Source organism: Xenopus tropicalis, chromosome 6 (genome assembly GCF_000004195.4).
Source record: "Xenopus tropicalis strain Nigerian chromosome 6, UCB_Xtro_10.0, whole genome shotgun sequence".
In the NCBI taxonomy this organism is placed as follows: domain Eukaryota; kingdom Metazoa; phylum Chordata; class Amphibia; order Anura; family Pipidae; genus Xenopus; species Xenopus tropicalis.
The window spans coordinates 87,469,360-87,491,676 of record NC_030682.2 but is presented as its reverse complement, the minus strand read 5'-3'; the positions used below and the strand labels follow the sequence as shown (position 1 = coordinate 87,491,676).

The following is a 22,317-nucleotide window of genomic DNA, read 5'->3' as shown; positions in this document are numbered from 1 at the left end:
TAGCATAAAAGAAAAAGAACAGTAAAACCCCCAGTTAAACTTTCATTTTTTAGTAAACAGTCTCTTTCATTTGTTCTCTATGCAGAACAAAAACATTTCAGAAGCAGTTAAGTGTTATGAGCGGCAGTTATGAGCGGCTTGCACTTTATCTGACCAATAGGTGGCTCCAAGTACATCAAGTAAAATCATTACTCAAAGAGAAATGTTTTCTACTTTTTAGGAAGGGAACAAAAACCCTTTGCACTTTTTCTCATTTATGCAACAACACACTACTGGAATCCTTATCCGCCCTTTAAGGGTGAAGACACACAGAGCACCTTAGTGGCAGCTACTTGTCACGGCTTCTAAAAGAGACAATGCTGATCATTTACTTATAAACTGCCTCTACATGTGTTTTAGCAGAGGCAAATCTCAGTATTGTCTATGGCAGGGTATTTTTTGGCATTTAGTAGCCATGAAAAGTAGCTTCTACTAGTAGCTCTGTGTTTCTTCGTGGGAAAGTTTTAATCTGTGGGAAAGCCTGACAACACAAAACCTCTAAGGTTTTGTTTGGACACTGTTGAAGGCGCCAGAGCAAAAGTTGCTCTAGGGCTGAATCGTCAGATAGGGGTAGAATTCCTACTGTTTCTACCTCCCAATCTAACGATTCAGCCCTGAACGTCAATGGAAGATACAAACGATCTTTCCCGAGACCAATGGTTGCAGAAAAGATTGTAATCGTAAAATATATGGCCAGCTTTATGCTAGTGCAAGGCAAAATGGCAGCAACAGACTGAATAGGGAATAGGGAAGGAGACCAAATGGCACCCCTAATTCTACTTTCTACATTAAGAAAGACAAATTTCTGGTTTGAAAAAGAGAATCATCTACAAAAGTTACCAGGGCTGAAGTACTGACTGAGTCAGGGTTCTTACCTTGAAACAGAAACAGAACTGATACACTTGCTGCAACAATGCAAAGATGCACCAATCATTCTTTTTATACAACTCAGTATTTTAGGATGTTATTATATTTTGCTACATGCTAAACAATGCTTGAAAAGACATACTAAGACATACCCTGATTTTTAAAATAGAAAGTCATACTTGAAAAACTGTTTCAGCTCCAGGTAAAGTACATTTGGTGAACTATTTTTTCACAAACAGTATATAAAAGAATTCATACACTTACCAGATATTTTAATGGGACTCTGGAAGCTTGGTTGAATCTTGTGGACATTATCATTTTTTAATACTTGATCCAACGGAGACCTCTCAAAGAATGTGAGAACCACTTCTGATCTTGAATACTAAAGAAAACGAGTTGAACAGTTCAGGACTCCGTGCAATACTTTACTCTAAAGGTGTGTATCTGCGGGGGCCGATCCTACATGTGTTTCATAAGCATATGCAAATAAAATGGAAAAACCTTTAAAAATTAAAAAGTACACTCTTTACAAGTGCTTCCCATTTAGGAGACTTTCTACCTCCTAATTACCGAGTACAGATCTGAAAAAACAATCTTCACGCTGCTTCTAAAAGTAGTTATATCATCGCTCCCTTGCTTTGTTCCATTGTGAAGTGATGGATTCTGGGACATGAAGAAAAGAGACATGGAAAGCAGGGGACTTCAAGTTCTAGAATCCATCACTTTACAATGGAAAAAGGTGAGGAAGGGGTTGAATGACTCTGTAAGCCTAAGTGGGGGTTGAGGAAAAAAATTCCTACAACTTAGAGAGAGCCTATCAAGGTTTTCATTTAATCTGGTGGAAATAGAAATGTCTGTGTAAAGAAAAATACATTTATATTTATATCTGGAAGTACAGACAGTTTGTATGCACTTTTTTCATAAGCCCAACAGGACAAGCTCATGAAAAAAGGATTTACTTGAGCATTTTGTCCTTCTGGAACAATGTCTTTATGCAGTCAGTGGTCTCATACATTGTGTTCATAATTCCTTTATATATTAAGGAACTCTTACCTCTACATGCAGAATTTCACTGAGAATGCTCACTTTAGACTGCAATTGTGGTCAGCAACAGAGGATATGATTGTTTGCCTGTGAATGTTTTTACAAAGTACCACTATATGGCAGCTTCTACATTTACACAAACACAGAGTATGATTTCAACATTAAGATATGTCCTCACATGTTAATCTTTAAAAGGGATGAGGTAGATATTTTAATATTTCCTTAAATGGCAAGCAGCACAATACATACCTTGCAAGGCATGTTTATGATTGTCTTCAAAAGCTTCTCTACTTCATTAAGTCTTGCTTCAATTTCATGAGCATCTTTAATAGTAATAAGACCTAAAATAAAGGGAATATATAAATATATCAGTCAACTTGTTCAATGTGTTCTTTTTGTAAAGGAACTGTATTGGCAAATAAACAAATGTCCCTGTATCAATGTTTCCTCTGATTTTTTTGGGTGGTTGTGTGCTCAGAAAAAAATTATTTTTGTGTGCACAGTGGGATGTGTCCCTCATTTTTTTTTACATAATGATTCCACAAAAGTAATAGAGGGAACATTGGCAGTAAAGACTACAGTAGTTACATTAAACTGATAATATGCAATAGGATGTCAGTGTGATTTTAGTGTCATTCTACCCCTCTCAGAGAGTTTTGTCTGGCAATCAGTACTGAGAAGTATACATAAATGGAGTACATCTTTCAGTACACACAGTTACTTTGACATTTTACTTATAGGCTCTATTATCCATAATACCTGTAATTTGGATAACCAATGCTAAAGAACATTTAAACATGAAATAAACCCAATAGTATTGTTTTGCCCCAATGTGGATTCATCCAGCTTAGTTACCATTAAGTACAAGGTACTGTTTTATTATAACAGAGAAAAAAGAAATCAATTTAAAAAAATAATGATATTCTTAAATAATTCAGAGCTTTCTGGATATAGGGGTTCCAGTTCAGATATCCCATACCTGTATTTACAAAACTGGAACATACTGTTCCAAGTGACAATGACTTGAGTGCTGGCATTAATATCCCTCTGGTGGCAAATCTAGAAACAATATCTGACATACTGCACTACATGGGGAAAATGAAATATATGAAAGGCTACATACAATGCTTTACTGTTCTGAAGCACCAGTATAAGCAGCTCAGTTTTCTGGAATTTTCTTAGGTTTAAAAAAGTTTTATCCTAAATGTTCTCTTGCAGAAATTCTCTTGGTATTAAACTGATCCTTTATTTCTACTCTTTATTGTTAGTTCATGGTACTGAATTTTCTTTCCAGAGGTTAAGTAAAATATACTAATATTATAAATAATACACATGCATGGTCCTTACATTTCAACATCATCCACAATTTAGAAAAAAAATTGTCATTTGTGGTTAACCTGAAGATAATGTTAAAATACATATATTTTATGAAGCATTGCTGCATAAGATATTAGCAAATGTATATATATATATTTCTGCATGCACTTAAGCACAGAACAGGCTGCTCATTTATGTTCAATGGACATCCTTACAGGCTGGTGTGTGTGACAGTACAAAGATGATTTGCCCCTATCTAATCTAGTAGACCTATATTAGCCGGAAAGCTTTAAAAAATGCAAGCACCCACCAGATCTATGCAATAGGTCTATTAAATATAAACTGATTTTACTATGGACTTGTTTTTCTCATTTTCAACAATTAGGGTGAATATGAGCATCTGTAGCATTCTCATAATGCCATTTTTAGCCCTTTGTTGTCCTTTCCATAAAATCTTTTTTACCGAAAAATAAGGGATCATCCCCAGTGTGCAAAAGCATACCCCTTTGTGGTGACTTAACAAGCACTTGCACCGCAATTAGTGCCTAATCTATTTACATGGGTGACAAAGCCAAATTTTCCTGAATCCGAGGAACCAACCACAATTATCCCAAAGAACTCAGTGTTTAGTGCATGATAGGAGACATAAGGAGCAGAAAAAGAAGAAAAAAGAGTTTTTTCAAAAAGTCAGACATAAGGGTGCTCCATGATGAACTCATTGTGCCATGCAGCTATGCAGCTTTGTGGGACCCAGGGGTATTCTGAAGGCTTTTTTCCTTAGTTTTTACAATTAGTCTGCACCATATTCATAGGTAATGCCATATCAGTGCTTTCTTTAGCACATTTTTAATATTCAACAAAGTTTTGCAGTTGGGGGACTGAAAATGATTTGATGCAGGTCCCATTACCTTTACAGTACACTACACTACTGACTGGATTGTTCACTTACACTAAAACAACATGGCGTGGCAAACAAGTGTAAACAGCGAGGCTTGCACCTCATTGGACGCCCACTGAATCTTTGAAATTCAGTATCTATAGCAGAAGGAATAAAACACAACTATTCAGCAACATGGACAACATTCAGTAACCTACACAGCAAATGATTACCAATACATATGTACTAGTTTTTTGAGCTTACAATAGTAAATGTTTGCAAAATGTGCCCTAGTCTAGTAACACGTAGCACCCACATTATAAGTTAGCGGATTATAGAGAACTCTACACATTATCTGTCATAAGGCAAAAGTTACACTGTTATTGGATCCCCCTGGCTTGAGACCCAAAACAAAGTAACAAGTCTGTAACTCGTTGTCAGCATGATAGCTGCAAGGCTGACTACTAGTGATGACCCTAACCTGCCCGCCCGCTCCCAACCCTAACCCTATCTGACCCGGGTTCTCCCCATTATTTATAGACCCGCACCCGGCTTGCCCTGCAATGATAGGCACACGCCTATAAATTCCCAAGCCGGAACCGGAAAGCCGGCAGTGTTAAGTCTTGGGTGGGGAACGGTGAGCAGAAGCACTCAACCGGAACTCGCCAACGACCCACAGGTATTGGCCCGGCCTGCACATCACTACTGACTACTGGAACTATTGTAACAACTCACAGCTCGGCTCCCAGGTAATGCTGAAGGTTTGCAAAGGTACTAGCTGTGTGAGCGACGAGATTGAACTGGCAAATGAGAGCGTACGCAAGAGGTTTAAGGAACCTATGTCTGATGCTGATAGGCTGAGTGGCCAGTGCATATTAATTCATTCCTCACTAGCCAGCCTACAACTCACCCTACAATCCTAACATTATCACAGCAAGTTTCTCTGTAACCATGCAGCTATGGTAACCTTCCTCGGGACAGTAACTACTATATACACAAAGCTGCTTGAGGATGGCATTAAGTATAGGACTCCTTTGTGCCGCACACTGCAATGGGTTTGGATTGAATGTGTGTGTGTGTGTGATTAATGGTGTCCCAATTTTGAGCTCTGCACACCAGCACTTGTTTCTATCCAGCTGTAATCAAGTTATTTGTGTGTTATTTGTAGGGGTGTGACTTGGCCCCTTTTACTGCCCTGTTTGTAATAATTATACTTGATGTCAATGTTTTTAATAAAAAGGAACAATATTTGTGAAGGTCAGTATTTTTTCCAGAAATGTTGCCATCCTACTTAACTCTCAAGATAACTTCAGTGATTGAGCAATTTCCTGTATAATTATGTATGTTCCTTTCTTCTTGTCATTCTTTTTTTCTTGTACTTTTTATAAACATTGGCTCACATTACCATAGAAACCAAAAAATTTAGCAGAACAAAAACACCACATTTTACCAGCCTTTCCACAGAATTTCTAAATCCTCAGTCAGCCAATTTTCCCAGAAATAGAAATGTTTTCACACTTCTTTTTCCAAAGAACTTGGCCCAAGCCATAAAAAGCCAGTGAGCTTTTGTAATGATGGCAGAATCAGGCATTTTTCTACATTCCTCAGCAGTTACGTAGGATACTTTTGTTACTGCCTATCAATCTTTTGGTTATATCAGCCATTTTTTGGTGCACTTTAGCCTAAATGAAAGCATATGTCTAACAGGAATCCATGAAAATCTGAACTCTAACTCAATAAGAGTTAGCATCAATGGCTTTACTAGAGCTGAGCACTTATTTAGCACACTGTAAATGATCAAATATGAGCAATGGTTTGTAGCATGCATCTAGGGTTGCCACGTGGCCAGTACTTTACAAGGCTGGCCAGTAAAAATGATGCTTGATGCCAATGTTATTTAAAGGAATATTGATGCCAATGCAAATTGGACCTCACTTAAGTGGTGTCAGAACTATAACTCTTAGGGCTCTGGTACACGGGGAGATTAGTCGCCCGCGGCAAAACTCCCTGCTCGCGGGCGACTAATCTCCCCGTGTACCAGAGCCCTTACATGAAATAGTAGAAATAATGAAATAGTTTGGGTGCCACATGGGAGTGCTACATGTAAGCAAAGTACAACTATTCTAAGATTTAACATTTGCCTTTTTACAAAACATATTCTTACAGGTGATGGGAAATCATTATATGGCTGTGCCTATTTCCCGTGAAACTGTGACACAGGTAGGAGGAAATGTGATATGTGCCTTCCTTGGTCTGGGAAATTCTACCTCTCCACATTACTGCATTATTAAGTTTGCAAAGGAAAGAACATAGACATAAATATTAAAGTAGCACACAGGGATACTGTTCAGATATTTGTACTAATGGGAAACATTACAGATATGTATAGATAACATATCAGTTATCTATGAGCCAGACTTTCTATAGGTTTTTAGATCTCTGTGCAAACTGGGCAATTATAAACATAAGAAGGATGGAGTTCATGATCAGCTCTTTAAACATTTCCCATAGGGCTGCTTCTGATTCCTGCTCCCCCCCTTTACTATCCAAGTGACCTTAGCCAATGTAACAGCTTTGTTATTTTGTATTGTATCTGTAAATGTATACTATTTCGTAGGGTATAAGCGCAGGCTGGCAAGCTGCCCATATGCTTGTGTCTGCACCCAGAAGCATTGAATCCACAAGGTACCTGGAACACGCATATATAGCCTGACAATCTGCCTTGTGAGGCCTTACCCTTATTGTGGATGTAGTTTAAATTTCCCATTTGTCTATGGGTTTGAAATGTAAATTACAGTCAGCCTTCCTTCCCAGATGATTGACCCACGCTGTGAGGCCATACAATGCCCGGAGCCAGTGACATCACTGGTCCAAATCCCCCCTTATGGTCCCTGTAGTTGTCATCTGGACAGAGGACTAATTGGTTCTGTTTGGAGCCTGCCTTTGTGACTGGCAGATGGGGTCAAACAGTGTTCTGATGGGGTCAAACAGTGTTCCTGGCACATCCTAGGAACAAGACCACTTAGTGCAGGCTGTCTACGGTTTCATTGCTGGTGGATACGAGTGGATGTGTAGTTGCCATTCTCTAATAAATGCCTCATCTGTGAAACCACAGGGCCTGTGTCTATGACAATATGTCACTGAACAGAATTCAAGTCCTATGGTGTCACACTAGAAAAGTGCAGTCTGAACGCACCAAAGTAGCAAAGAGCAGGTGAGCAAAAGACCTAAAAAGTAGGAGCTGCTGTTTGTTCTCATAAACAGACTTATGCATGTATAAGACCAATCATCTGGAACTCTTGGGAACTGGAATCTTCCAGATCCTGTATTGGATTTATGCAACTTAGAATCAAGTACAGCAGGATACTGTTTTATCTTTACAAAGAAAAAGGTAATACGTTTTAAACATAAACTAGGATTATTTGTTTAAAAATTGACTGTGGCAGATTACCTTCCCATAATTTGGAGTATTCTGGATATTGGGTTTCTGGATACACTGCAGGCAAATATTTCTAGCATTTTCTGTACAACAACAACAACAACAACAAACATTTGTAAAGCGCTTTTCTCCCGTGGGACCCAAAGTGCATAAGCTTGTCTCAGATCAGTACATATCTATGTGTGCAGAGGAAAAGTTATGTGGACATAAATGCCAGGTTAAACAGGTGGCTTTTCAGTTTTGATTTAAACGTGTCCAAAGTTGGAGCTGTCTTGATCCCGTTTGGCAAGGAGTTCCACAGGGTAGGGGCAGCATGACAGAAAAGCTCTGGATCCAAAGGTTTTCAGTTGAACTCTGGGGGTGGTCAGATTATTGGATCCATTTGATCTAAGATTGTGGGAGGTGTGATGTAGTTGCAACAAGTCCTTCAGGTATCTGGGGCCTAGGCCATGAAGGGATTGAATGTAAAATACAGATTTCCAAGATTATAGTTACAAATCATTTTAGATCTCAATTCCCTAAACTTCAGGCAGCAATTCTGCCTTTCTGATCTAATACCAGTTTGACTAAATTATTCATTGCTTCTAAAGTAGACAATAAAACAGGCTCAATTATCATACAATATATCTGACAATAATAGGAAACCCTGAAGCCTTAAATCATGCATAGTCCAGTCAAAACATTAACACATCAAATAACATAATCGTGACTAAATATAGCAACCCTTCCTCTTGTATATTTCCATCTATCTGATATTAAACTGATATGGGAAAATTCCCTTTTAGTCTTGTACAATATTGATCTCCTCTCTAACTGGTAACTTTAAATTCCATAAGTGTGACTACAACCTGCCAAAGGAAAGCCTGTAGCAATCCTGTCCATTAATACCAAAATGAAGTGAATGCCCTTATTAAGGGCAGTTGGTAATAGCTTTATAAAACGGACACCCAGAAACTATAACTGGACAGGGCCTTAAAGGAGAACTAAAACCTAATTAAAGAAGAATGGCAGAAATGTTGTACATTATGTTTTGGGCTTCTTTACCAGCCCAAGGCACCCACTCCCCTTTAGCAGTATAGATCTGTGCCTCCAAAGATGCACCCTGTAGCTCCCCATATTCTTTTCTGCTGGTTCACTGCACAAGCTCTGTGCTGCTCAGTTGCTGAGCTTAGGGACTGACACACAATATACTGTATCTATAGAACTGGGAATTCAATAGCTATGTCGTCAAATTCAGGATCTTAGGATTGGGATGCTTGATGGGTCAATGACAGTGATAATAGGAAGCTATTAGGATCACTGTGCACTGTCACTTTGCACTATTCCCTCTTTATCTTCCTGATGACTCTGAGCAGAAGATGATGTGTGCCAGATGAAATTTCCATGGCATACACTTTAAATGCTAACAGGTCTCGGCAATAGGCCACAGGCAATTTTTTTTTTGTTGAGGCCAAAGGTCCACCTCTGCAAGCCCCACCTTTCTGCTATATTAAAAACACTTCTTGCTTGAGAGACCATTCTTTAGGATTGATGCCCTGGTGGTCATGGTTGTGTGCCTCCCAGTTTTATTGCCTGGAAGTAGACTGCTGATCAGAAAGCTTTGTAGTGATCTGCTCATGTTAAAAATTGACTTACCACCTTCAAGGCCTCACAGCTTCTGGTTCCCCCTTTGTTGGGGGGGAATAGTTGTAGCACTGTCCAACCAAATCCTCATAGCCTGACCTGCATGCTGGACCTGCCAGAGAGTTAAATTGACAGCGAGTAACTCTAGGATTTTTATCGGAAGGAGAGGTTCAGCTGGTGACCCAGTTCCCTTTTGTGTGTGTGGTTCTGAAGAACCACACCCCGATCCCCTAGACTGGCACCAGTGGGAATGATCAGCCAGTGTATCCACAGTCTGCCCTTGGACAGGTTAGTTGTGTTGAACCACCATGCAGGACAAGCTCTTACTAGCTCTAAAAGAGAGGTCCTCTGGGAGAGTCTGATGCCTCTGGGTTACGATATTCCACTGGAACAGCTACTAAGGAGGCCACTATGGAGCCCAAAACCCTCATGCTATGCTTGGTTTAGGATTGTTGTATTTCCAGGAGATGGCAAACAAAGGACTGAACAGTTATAAACTTGTCGGAGTCAAAGACTATGCCAAAAAAGGCAGAAGCTACTTAAAACTAGACAGAACTAGACTGGTTAAGGTCTGAAGGCTTCATATATGTTTCTGACTAAGATGGATCATTAAATAGATGGTGTTTGGAAATGCCTTGTCTTCTGAAGGAGGCTGCTGCTGTAAGACGTTGATAGATCCAAACCAATACTAAACCAAGATTTAAAAGTGTCAATTAGCTGATTAGGAATAGTAAAAATAATTCCCCCAAGTAACCCTTACTGTTTTCAGCAACAGCATTTTTTTATAGCCCACAGGTTCTTTAAAGATCTGCAAGCAGATCTCCCTTCATATTTTTATAGGGTCCTATGACCTGATGTCACCATTTATTAATTTATATGCTAGGGCAATAAGAATAATTGTTACACATAAAAGTAGATATAACTGCTCACAAGATTATTCCTAAATTACACCTACTAATGTCTGCTGACATGATTTATTTCCCACAAGCACTATCACTGCGCAGTTACTGTATGGTTCTACAGTTCATGTTGAAAATTGCATTTTTAGAAATGGCATCTTAGTGCTTTTATGAACAGGTAGATTAACATTTACAATCAATTGTTTGTTTCTACTGCACTAAGGTGCTTTACACAAGGCCTCAAAATTTCAGGTGTCCCAGAGGAAAGAAGTTATGGTAAGTCCAGTTTTTGGTATTAAATATTTAACAGAATAAACCTGTCAGATAATAGCTGAAACCTAACAGTAACCAATCAGACATTTGTTTTCATATTTTAACTTGTAGCTGACTGAAAACTAATAGTTGCTTGGTTGCTAGTGATTACTGAACTGGTGCAGTTTAGCATTGATATAGGCAAATCATCCCCACAGTTTCTTTTAGATTTTTGAGATTCCTAAACTGATGTTCTGCAAACTAGTATTTTATATAAGAGAAAATTTCTGTAGGGGCTATGGGGCTTTTAATGACATGTTAATTAACCATAGATCAGTTCTCTATAAAATATTTTCTTGCATCCCTGCCATTATCATATTCCTGCTGCTCTGGCTAAACATGTGTTACATGATCTTTCCTATAAATCAGTTTTATGTTCCCCTAACAATATTAGACTTATGAAAGAATATTTCTTGATTATGCTCTCAAGTCAACAAGCCTTTTATTGCTCTGTCAGTCTAGACTTTATTCTGAAAAGGCTTGCTCTCCTGTAAGTGAGAAGGATGAAGCTATCCCTATTGCACAGAAGTACTCTGGGTGAGGATAGAAGTTTAGTGTTTGCTCAGAAAAGGCTGAAGAGCCAAAGTTGAACACAAGAGGAAAGAGCATCCTCGGGCAATCTGCAGAGCACACACAAAGCTTCTCTGTCAGTTGCTGGCATCTCACAGCCTTTTTCCTGCCAACTGATGCAGTATCCTTTTCAAGGCAATGGAAAAAGAGCAACAAACATTAATATGTTCTATTTACAAGTAGCTGAGACAAGTGACCACCCCCTTAGCCTGACTGGCAGTTACAGAGAGAATGTTTCAGGGTCAGAGGCGACACTAAGGAGGATCACTAGACTGGAATCAAGGTCAGAAGAAAGCATAATGAACATGACGGATGATTGAACCAAGCTGTTCTTTGTGAAGCTGGATAATATATTGAATAAAATATTTGAGAAATAATCATATTTTTTTTAAAAAAAATATTTAGCACACTGCAGATAGAAGTTTTTTTTGCATTTTTTAAAAAACTTTTTAAAAATTACTTCTCTCCATCTGAAGTGAAACTTAAAATGCTAAATTGATAATAAGCCTAGTTTCAAGTTTTAAGTTTTATTGTCATATACAATAAAAAATATATAATAAAAGCCTATACATGCTTATTATCAATTTAGCATGTTCTGACAGTAAAGAAATTGATCCATCTTCCTTCTGTCCCATAGTACAACTTAATTTTCACTCTAACATTTATACAAATGCCTTTTTGCTAGGCCACTGAACCAGAACAACAGTTAAATATCTTAAAATCATAACTAAAAATGTAACTAGAAATCATCTTGGAATTTAATTTTAAAGTGAAATTGCTCTTTCTCTTCCTGAAGATTTTTAAGTATTTCCCCTTTTGTTTCTTAATGCAAGGAGCAGCTTCTGGTTATAGCAGGATGTAGAGGTTATTTACCAATTTACATGCAAATTTACCAAGTTGTTTTTTTTTAACCAAAATAACAGCGTAATTAAAGATCCAAGCAAAGTTATATTTGCTGTAAAATGCCCACAGTGCACCAATATGGATACATTTGGCACACACAGCAGTTTCTTCTCCTATGTGTGGGCATTGACAGAACTGGGATCCGCCTGTCACTTCATTCAATGGGATGGACTTTGGAACAAAGATGCTCAACTTTGCATTTCTGGTAAGCAGTTCAGGCTGTGTGCAGCCTGACAGGGAGATGCAAGTCCTGTCAATGTGCACACATAGGAAGTGAATGGGGGCTGAATCTGCATTTTCTTCACTTCTTCTTAAACACCAGCATAGAAAGCTGACAAGCACGCCATAAGCCTAATAGCAGTATTCTCCTCAGAAGAAAAAACACAGAGTGGGGAAAATTTGTCTGGGTGAGGGAGAAAAATAATTAAATACATTCCTCACCAGCCTCTCTCCCACTCTAAAATAATCTTTTTAAAAACACCAATAAAACTGTGAATTTCAGCAAATACAGTGCAGTACTATTGGCTTCACAAAGCTATGACCTGCATCTGATCCTAACCCACAAAACGCTGCTATGTATAATCTAGTGACCAAGTGAAGGGATTTTCCAGAGGAAGGACAGGGATGGAGCAACTAGGCGGGCACTTTGCTAGTGTCCACCCAGCTGCTCATGTTCAAGTTCAGCTAACATAGGAAGGTGGGATTGTTGACGTAATAAACTTAAAGGAGAAGGAAAGTAATTTTGGCATTTTACTGGCAATAGATGTGGCACCTAGAACACTATATTTATTCTGCAGAAAGCATTACTATACCTGAGTAAAGAACCCTAGACGTTTTCTCTGTTTTCTTATGATTGCAGCTGCCATTTTAAGTAGCTTCCTGCTGCAGCTCTAGCCCTTGTAGCTTAGATCCCACAATCCTAAGGGTGGGGGGGGGGTGAGTTCATAAAAATTATGGGGGGTAGCAGAAAAGGGGAGAGAGGAGAGAACTAAGCAGACTCTAGCCCAGGAATGAAGGATTTTTCTGAGAGAGGATGTCAGATACTCTAAGAACATGTTTACAAAAAAGGAGACAAGAAATCCTTTGTTTTGACATAATCTTTTGACAGAGGACTGTGCAGTGTTTCTGTGAGTGCTTAGGCTGTATTTACATAGACCTTTCTGATATTGCTTACTTAGTTTTTACCTTTCCTTCTCCTTTAAAGCAGTTTTACAAAATATTATGGGAGCAGCAGGAGATGTTTGCCCTGAACCCAAAAAACCCGTATGTATTCCCACATTTTAGACCAAACCCACTCAAACTGCAGGTCCTGTGGGTTTCAAGGTAGCCCATGCATCACTAGAGCCTAATACTATTTTTACATTGCTTATCTTTCATTTTGTGCACACTACAACCTATTTTTATACTCATAGGGGAAATGTAATAAAGGTGGTAAATAAAAAAAATTGCACAAGATTTAAAATTTGCATTTTGTAATGTAATATTCCAGTACTGCAAAAGCTATATTAAACTTGCAGAAATGAAAATTTGCTCACAGAAAGGCATACATTGTATATTGAAAATATGTTTTTTTTTTATTATTATTATATTACCCCATTAACATTCACACAAAATTTTTGCTACAATAAGCGAAACAAAACAATATTGAAATTATCTTAAAATGATAAATAAACTGCAACTGGAAATTGTCTTAGAATGTAATTTTATGGTAAGATTCCTCTTTCTTTTCCCACACATAAACTTCCTGAATATAAAAAAAATTATTTATCCTCTTTTACTGTTTCTTTATGAAAAAAGCCACAGCTTTTGTTCAGATAAGAGTAGTCTGTATGGCTTATTTACAAAACCAGTTCAATATGCGAAATTCACTTGCCAAATCACCATGTTTTTTAACCACAGTTGTCTTTTTTTCACAGAATCTCAGCATAATTGAAGATGCATACAAAGTTGAGTTTCATCACAACATGCCCACAATGCACCAACATGGATGCAAATTAGTTTCCATTTTGTTAAGGGCTCTGGCACACGGGAAGATTAGTCGCCTGCGACAAATCTCCCTTGTCACGGGCGACTAATCTCCCTGAGTTGCCATGACCCGCCATCCCACCGGCGAACATGTAAGTTGCTGGCGGGATGGCACACGCGGCGGCGCAATTTCCCGAAATCGCCAAAAAAGACTCGCGAGTCTGTTCGCCGGTGGGATGGCGGGTCATGGCAACTCGGGGAGATTAGTCGCCCGTGACAAGGGATATTTGTCGCTGGTGTCTAATCTCCCCGTGTGCCAGAGCCCTAAAGCGTTATAGGGTTCAATTTACTCATAGCTCCCAACTCTCCTGATTTTTCCAGGACACTCCCTGTTTTGACAGCTCAACCCGCAGTCCCCGATTCATACTGAAAAGTTCCTCATTTCCCTTTGATCTCCTGCACTGAATGCTAAAAAAGATACAAATTTAATTAAAAAGTAGCTTTTGAAAGTTAACAAGCTACACCTGCACTGAGATACAATTGTAACTAATAAGCTAAACAGGCCTCTTGGGGGAACTGAGGCTTGCAGCTTAAAGGGCAATTTCACCTTTTTTAACTATAATAGCACATAAACCAAGACTCCAAAACCCCCAGAAATGTGTACAAACTTTAAATAACCTGGCAAATTTAGTCAAATGGGTTTTATTTAGGGGTGTGGTTGCAAAAATGGGCGTGGTAAAAAAACCACCTGCCCGTTCAGTATTCGTCAGGCAATCTATATTTTAAAAGCACCCAAAAGTGCATCTGCAAATAAGTTTTGCTCATGAGCAGAGTAATGTGATCCACTGGTAAATTTCATCTTGGTTCAGAAAGGGTTTTTGTTCCTTTGGGTACAGACCCAGGAAGAATATACTGAAACCAGTTAGTACGTGTGTTAGTAGAAGATGTTGCACCACGCAGCAAATTGCATAGGCAAACACTTACAGGTATATGGATCATACCAGCATCTAGTCAGAACTGAACTTGTTATACCCACTTATAATCCTACTGATATATTTGTTATCCATATCTGTAGTTCATCAGCAAAAATACAGATTAAGCAGACCCTGCATCTACTGGAATGCCAGGGAGGTATAGGGGGCCCAAGAGACACTGACAAGTAGTTTAATTTGGCAAAATACCTGATTTTGTAGTTCCCTGAAATGATTTTGCAGTGGAGCCTAGTAACTTCTACTTAAGGCACTGCGTCCCATTGTATTAATTTTCCTTGTTCTTATGGCATATTTACTTTAATTATACTTGTACTAATGCCTCAGCACCTGGGAGGCACTTGCTTTTGGGGAGAAAGATGCTGATAAAAGAACAAAGCACATATATTACAATGTTTAAATATTTTCAGCATGTTTTTATCCCTCACAATGTGCCCCAGCCTTTTTGTATTGTCAGGAAGTCCTTAAATGTCTGCTCTAGTTTTCTGACTCTGAATTTTTCTGTTTGTGGCTTAAAAACTCTTTCAGTACATATATTCTTATAAGTTATAAGAAAAATAATGACCCTCTTTTTTACGAGTTTAAACCACATGTGTTTTTTATAAATTGCCACGTGTAGTGTTTTCATATTGCCACAGTATAACACTCTGGAAATCAGCCAGTTATGCTGCTCTACACAATCTCTGATTCTCCATAAAATATTATTTGAAAGTTACCACAATAAGCTACAATACTAATACTAAGTCAATTTTCAGCTTTGCTGCCTTTAAATACCAAAATGTATAATGTAAAAATGCTCAGTTTCATGACATCCAACAGTTTTTACTAACTTTTTTTAAAAGGTAGATTGTTTTCCAGTTAGGCAAGCTAAGAAAACCAAACTACAGAAACACAGCACATGGCCTGCCCTGTGTCAGACTGGCCCACCAAGATACCAGGAAAACTCCCTGTGGGCCCAGGAGTGAGTGGGCCCTCCTGCTCACCCAACCATCTGTTTTGTAAGCCTATACCATGGCCATTACTCAATTCTATAAGAGAGGAAACAGAAGAAATGGAGGAAAGGATAGCTAATAGTATGTAAAAAGAAGTAATTAATAGATTAAAGAAAGTGAGGGACCAGAGAAGGGGAGAGTGGGCTTAAGTTCTAAGGTTTTCTGGTGGGCCCTTGGCACCCCAGTCCGACACTGGGCCCACCACTGGTCCGCAGCCCGGTGGTTGGAGAACCCTGGATAAGACTGTAAGCTCCACTTGGGCAGGAAGTAAAGAAAACATACGGATTCAACATCATGCATAGCGAATTAGCAGTTATGCATGCTGCATGGTTGCACTTGCCTGGAAATTAGTTCACTCTGCAGCATGCATCTAACTGAATTGATAATTTTACCATGCAGTCCAACATCAACCCTTGCTAGCAGGTGTTTAATTATGACTCTACTAATATGTATGTTATCATTTAATAACATCTGTACCTATTTTGCAAACCCATTTTTCAAATTTCTATAGGGTAGCAGGCAAATCATCGCCATATGTAATTTAGAAAAGCAATTGCTATTATTCTTTATTTAAACCCAACTGCACAAATCACATGACTATGTGATTCAGCTGCATCAGGATTCTGCAAAAAAAAAAAAATAGCAATACTAAAAAGGGAGAAGTGCTGTTTTAAAGCAAAATCAAGATTTTTTTTCCTTTCTTTCAGCTTCATCATTAGAAAGCTATGTCGCAATCAGTTTTTCACAATGCTGTAGCACAGAAAGCAAAATGAGTGAGACCATAAGAAAGATGTTAGGGAAAAATCATATATTCATACTTTGCAGATTTGCAGAGAGCAGCACAAAATGCTGATGTAGACTTTGCATTTTCTTCAGAGATGCCTGACACTTTCCTGTTTTTTTAGGAAGTATCAATGTGCACCCTTGCCTAACCCCATCCTTCTGATACCTTCCAGTGCTACACTTTCCTGTTAGGCTGGGGGTGCTCTAAACATCTGGTAGGATACTAGAGCTAATTTATCATGCAAGTGCAACATGCAAAATACAAAACAACGTGCACTTTGTCCCACTGGTTGTGTCCTAAGGAGTAGTTCTTTGGCCTCTTTAAATGGTATTCCTGGAGCTGTGCCTGTAATCAGCCACGCTGTATTGAGAAAGGGTGTCCTCCTGCAGACCGGTGTCATTTCCGGTTAGGGGCAGGCCCAGCCAGTCGGGTAACCTAGGCAACCAAGCCGGTCACCTCGACCCCTGTGCACCAACATGCCAAAGAACAAACATGCGCACCCCCTCCTGCTCCATGTGCGTGCAAGCGAACATGCGCATGCACAATTTCACCGCGGAAGGTGGAGGGAGAAGGACAGTACAGATCGGCCAGGACTAGGGGACCCCCAGAGATCCCCCACCATTGCACCCTAGGCAGGTGCCTCTTCTGCTTACCCCTACACAATGCTTCAGTTTTCCAACGATGAACAAAGTTTCCTGCAGGCAACTTCGCACAACTTTGGAAAACCGAAGGTATGTGTAGACCATTCCTGGTGATTCTCTTTGTTGGTGGGGACATTACCCTAAAGGGTCTGTTTACAGCAGCTGCAAGCTTTGTCCAGAGGTCCCTAAAAATGTGGACAAAATAAAAGTTATTTATAAACACTGGTCTAATTTGCACCTGGGCAGTTATTCATGACAACCAATCAGATATTTGATTCATTGTTCTCCCTCTATCTGGCTAAAAAACCCTAATCACTGTTTGGTTGCTATGGGTCACTACCCAGGTGAAAATTCGTCTGAAGAGCTGAGGAAGGGAATATTTTTAAAGTGATACTAACACATGAAACAGTCTGTTTCACTTTAAAAGAGCCTATATTATTTTTTTAATTACATTAAGGGGCATGATTATTATAGTGTGTAAGCCAACAGCAATGGTTATGTTGCCAAAAGCAACTAATCAGCAAATAAATTTGAACGGTCACCTACAAGTTAGAAAACAAAAATAATCAAACTTTCACTACATTGAAAACACCTACAGTATTATTAGAGCAACACATCTAATCTCTATTACCTGTCTATACATTATGATGTTTGTATAATTAAAATGTAATGTTGATTCCTTTAACCGTTTTACTGCCAACGACGTATGGGATACGTTGTGGCAGAAAAAGGGCTTCACTGACAATGACGTGTCCCATACGCCGTCAGCAGATGAAGGATTCTCTCTGCAGCGGCGGCATGTGCTGCCGCTGCAGAGAGTTCGAAGCGATGACAGCCCCCTGGGCAACGAGCCAGGGGGGCTGTCATGTCAGTCCTGCAACGCGATCGTCGCAGGACTGGCTTACAAGCAGCAGACGCGATCGCATGCTTGTTCCTGCTTCCTCCTTCCCCCCCAGCGCCGGCCCACTGACTTCCTGGTCCAGGATGCAGCATGGAGGAAAGAGCAGCAATCAGATCACAGGACAGGTAAAGCTGATTTTTTTTTTGCACTTACACACTTACACACTCACTTACATACATTTATACACACTTACATACATTTACACACACTTACAGCACACAATTTAGCTGTTTTTATTTATTTATTTTTTGTTTTGTTTTTTTTTAATTTTTCAAACTTATATACACTTATTTACACTTATATACACACTTTACACACTGTCACACAACTTTTACACATGTACACACATGTACACACATGTATACACAAACACTTTGTTTTGCTTTGTTTTTTTCATTTTACCACTTTGTTTTTAGTTTCTTTTTCCTAAAAACTGTTTATTTTGACAGCGTGACTATTGGATCAGATATTCTGACCACTAATTACACTGTTGTGTGACTTATTTTGTCGTTTAACTGATTTGCACAATTTTTGTGGTTTTATTGCATTTTTATCCTTGTATAAGTGTTCCTAATCTGTTTTTAGCATAGCTTTGCCATATGTAACTTTGGTGTACAAAAATAACTTTGCCTATTTTGAATTCAGCAGAATGTGTACTTTCCAAAAATATATGGTTTTCTGGGGGTCTCTGTATAGTTTGGGGGGGGTTACTGCACATAATACGCTGTCAGGGGTCTATGTGAGCAAAAGCTGAGTTAGCAGGCGAGAAATCCATATGCGCTATTTTTATTTTGGGTTCAGTACATACCGCAGACTTTGGTATATCTATGTAGTGCTGGGCGGTATGACCAAAAATTTATATCACGGTATTTTTCAAAATTATATCGGTATCACGGTATTTGACGGTATTTTTTTTTCCCCATGCATGATTAGGTGACCACCCCAAACACCCGCCACCCGCACCCCCCCGCCACCCCAAACACCCCCCCATCCGCACACAGCCCCCCCACCCCCCATCCGCACGCACCCCCCCATCCGCACGCAACCCCCCCACCCCCCCCATCCGCACGCACCCCCCCCACCCCAAACACCCCCCCACCCCAAACACCCCCCCATCCGCACGCACCCCCCCACCCCAAACACCCCCCCATCCGCACACCCCCCCCCCACCCCAAACACCCCCCCATCCGCACACCCCCCCCCACCCCAAACACCCCCCCATCCGCACACAGCCCCCCCACCCCCCCATCCGCACGCACCCCCCCATCCGCACGCAACCCCCCCACCCCCCCCATCCGCACGCACCCCCCCCACCCCAAACACCCCCCCACCCCAAACACCCCCCCATCCGCACGCACCCCCCCACCCCAAACACCCCCCCATCCGCACACCCCCCCCCACCCCAAACACCCCCCCATCCGCACACACCCCCCCCACCCCACCCCAAACACCCCCCCATCCCCTTCACATAAATATAACCCCCCACCCCACCCCATCCCACCCCCCCCCCAAACACAACCCCATCCCCTTCACATAAGTATAACCCACCCCCACCCCAAACACCCCCCCATCCCCTTCACATAAATATAACCCCCCCCCCCACACAACCCCATCCCCTTCACATAAAATATAATTACTGGCCAGGCACCCCCCAACAGCTCACATTGGTATCCGACTCTGAATGCGTCCTAGCGATGGCGCTTTTGTAGAGTGTGCGCGCTGACGTCACGTGCGCGCTGACGTCACGTGCGCGCTGACGTCACGTGCGCGCTGACGTCACGCGCGCACCCGGAAGTATTCAGCACACCGGTATGTAGAAAATTCATATCGGTTTCAAAAAAAAAAACGGTGATCGGTTTTTACCGGTATACCGCCCAGCACTATATCTATGCATATTGGGCATCAAACTGTTCAGTAGACCTTAGGTGTTCCTATTTGGGGTGATTTGCCTTTATCTGATCTTTATCAAGAAATTGTGAGAGATAAATGCGGCAAATTGCAACATTTTTATGCAATTTTCTGAAATGTCATAAAAATCTGCAAACTTAGGAAAGCTTTACAGCTTGGTACTTTGGAGCAAAAAGAAATGTTTACCCATTATAGATTCGGGGGAATATGTACTTTCCAAAAATATATGGCTTTCTGGGGTGAGTGTACTTTTTTGTAGCATTATGCCACATAAAGGATGTAAATGTGTTGATTTTGCAGGAGCTGAAATGATTGATCATATGGGGGTATGTTCCCATTGGGACCCCTACATGCCACATACTTAGGTAAACCTATACATATTGGGCATCAAACTGTTCAGTGGACCCCTGGCGTTCAAATTTAGGGTGTTTTATCTTGGTACCTAATGCTATGTCGGAGATAAGATGCTGCAAAGTGGAAGCTTTGAGGGAATTTTTGGAAATGTCATCAAAATTGCTAATTTAGAAAAGCTGTGCGGCTTGGTACTTTGGAGTAGAAAGACACGGGTACCCATTTTAGATTCGGGGGAATGTGTACTTTTCAAAAATATATGACTTTCTGGGATGAGCATACTTTTTACTAGCGCTATCCCACATATAATGATGTTAGGCTGATGCCACACCAGGCGTAGGGCTGATTTTTTCGGCAAGCGGAAAAACGCTTGCCGAAAATTCAGCCCTACGCCTGCTACTTGTGCCTGCACCCGAATGAATGGGATACGCTCGGGTGAAGGCACAAGTAGCCGATATACGCAAGAAAACGCGAGACTTTGCATTCTCACGCGTTTTCGTGCGTATATCGGCTACATGTGCCTGCACCCGAGCGTATCCCATTCATTCGGGTGCTGGCACAAGTAGCAGGCGTAGGGCTGATTTTTCGGCAAGCGTTTTTCCGCTTGCCGAAAAAATCAGCCCTACGCCTGGTGTGGCATCAGCCTAAATGTGTTGATTTTGCAGGAGCTGAAATGACAGAAATGATAGATCATATGGGGGTATGTTCCCATTGGGGCCCCTACATGCCACATACTTAGCTAAACCTATAAATATTAGGCATCAAACTGTTCAGTGGACCCCTGAAGTTCATATTTAGGGTGTTTTATTTGGTTTCTTTATGACCTGTAGGAAATAAGATACTATAGAGTGGAAGCTTCGAAGCGATTTTTTAAAAATTTCACAAATTTTGATAAAAACCAATAACTTTAGGAAAGCATTGCGACTTAGTAGTTTGGAGTAGACAGGCAGTTCTACCTATTCTGTATTCCCCAGAATCTGTTCTTTCCAGAAATGTAGAATTTTCTGGGATAAACCTTCTGTTAGTGGAATTTTTGGCCTTGAAATCTTAAGTATGCAGCTTTCTGGAGCAGTGCTTTGGAAATTTGGTAGTGTACTGCTGGGAGTTTTTGACCTATACAAGTGAGAATTCCCCATAAAACTATATATATTTGGTATTGGCACGTTCAGGAGACATGGGACTTTCCAAATCAGTTGTATATTTGTGCATAAAATATTTTTTGTTTCTAGTATGTGTGTTTATATTATGGAAAATTTGATTTTTTTTTCATTTTTAGACATTTAGAAGCCTATATCTTGTTACAGAATTGGAATTACACAAAAATACCATACCATATTTTGAAAGCTTAGGTTGTCCTGAAAAAAACAATATATTGTTTTCCTGGGTAAACTAAAAGTCGCCCCGAGGAAAGGCTCCAAAAGTGAAACAGTGCAAAATGTTCAAAAACTGTCTGGCAATACAAGTTCCGCTTTGACCAAAACGGCTGGCAGTAAAAGGGTTAAAAACTAAATGGGAATAGAAGCAAATATGTGACAACTGAATAATGTGCATTATACTATTTGCTCAAATTATTGTATCTGCCTTTAAAAACAGGCTTTGTAAGGCCAGACCAATAGTTTCCATGTACTGGGGCAATTACTGTACACTCTGTAAAGGTTTTTTGGTTTTGGGAAACACTGTTTGTTTTCTCTACTAACATTAAAGCTGAATCGTCACATACCTTATTTTGTACAATAATATCGGTGTGTGTGTTTGGCCACCCTTGAATTTAAGTCCCTGATCCAACTTCCCATTCTTTAAGGCACAAAGTAGAGTATGAACAGTGTAGTAATACCACAGAATAGTAGACTGTGTTCAAAAAGGCTTGAAAGGGACACTAGTAACAGGATATCCTAT

General features: G+C 40.1%; 1 protein-coding gene across 1 annotated transcript in view; it reads right to left on the bottom strand.

The window, feature by feature from the left end:
* The window catches only part of pxdc1 (PX domain containing 1), a 39,562-nt gene that overhangs the window by 15,633 nt on the left and 1,612 nt on the right, over nucleotides 1-22,317 (bottom strand). The window contains 2 exon segments of the mRNA NM_001130262.1: nucleotides 1,171-1,288; nucleotides 2,200-2,291. Of these exon segments, the coding sequence (NP_001123734.1) occupies nucleotides 1,171-1,288; nucleotides 2,200-2,291 (210 nt within the window).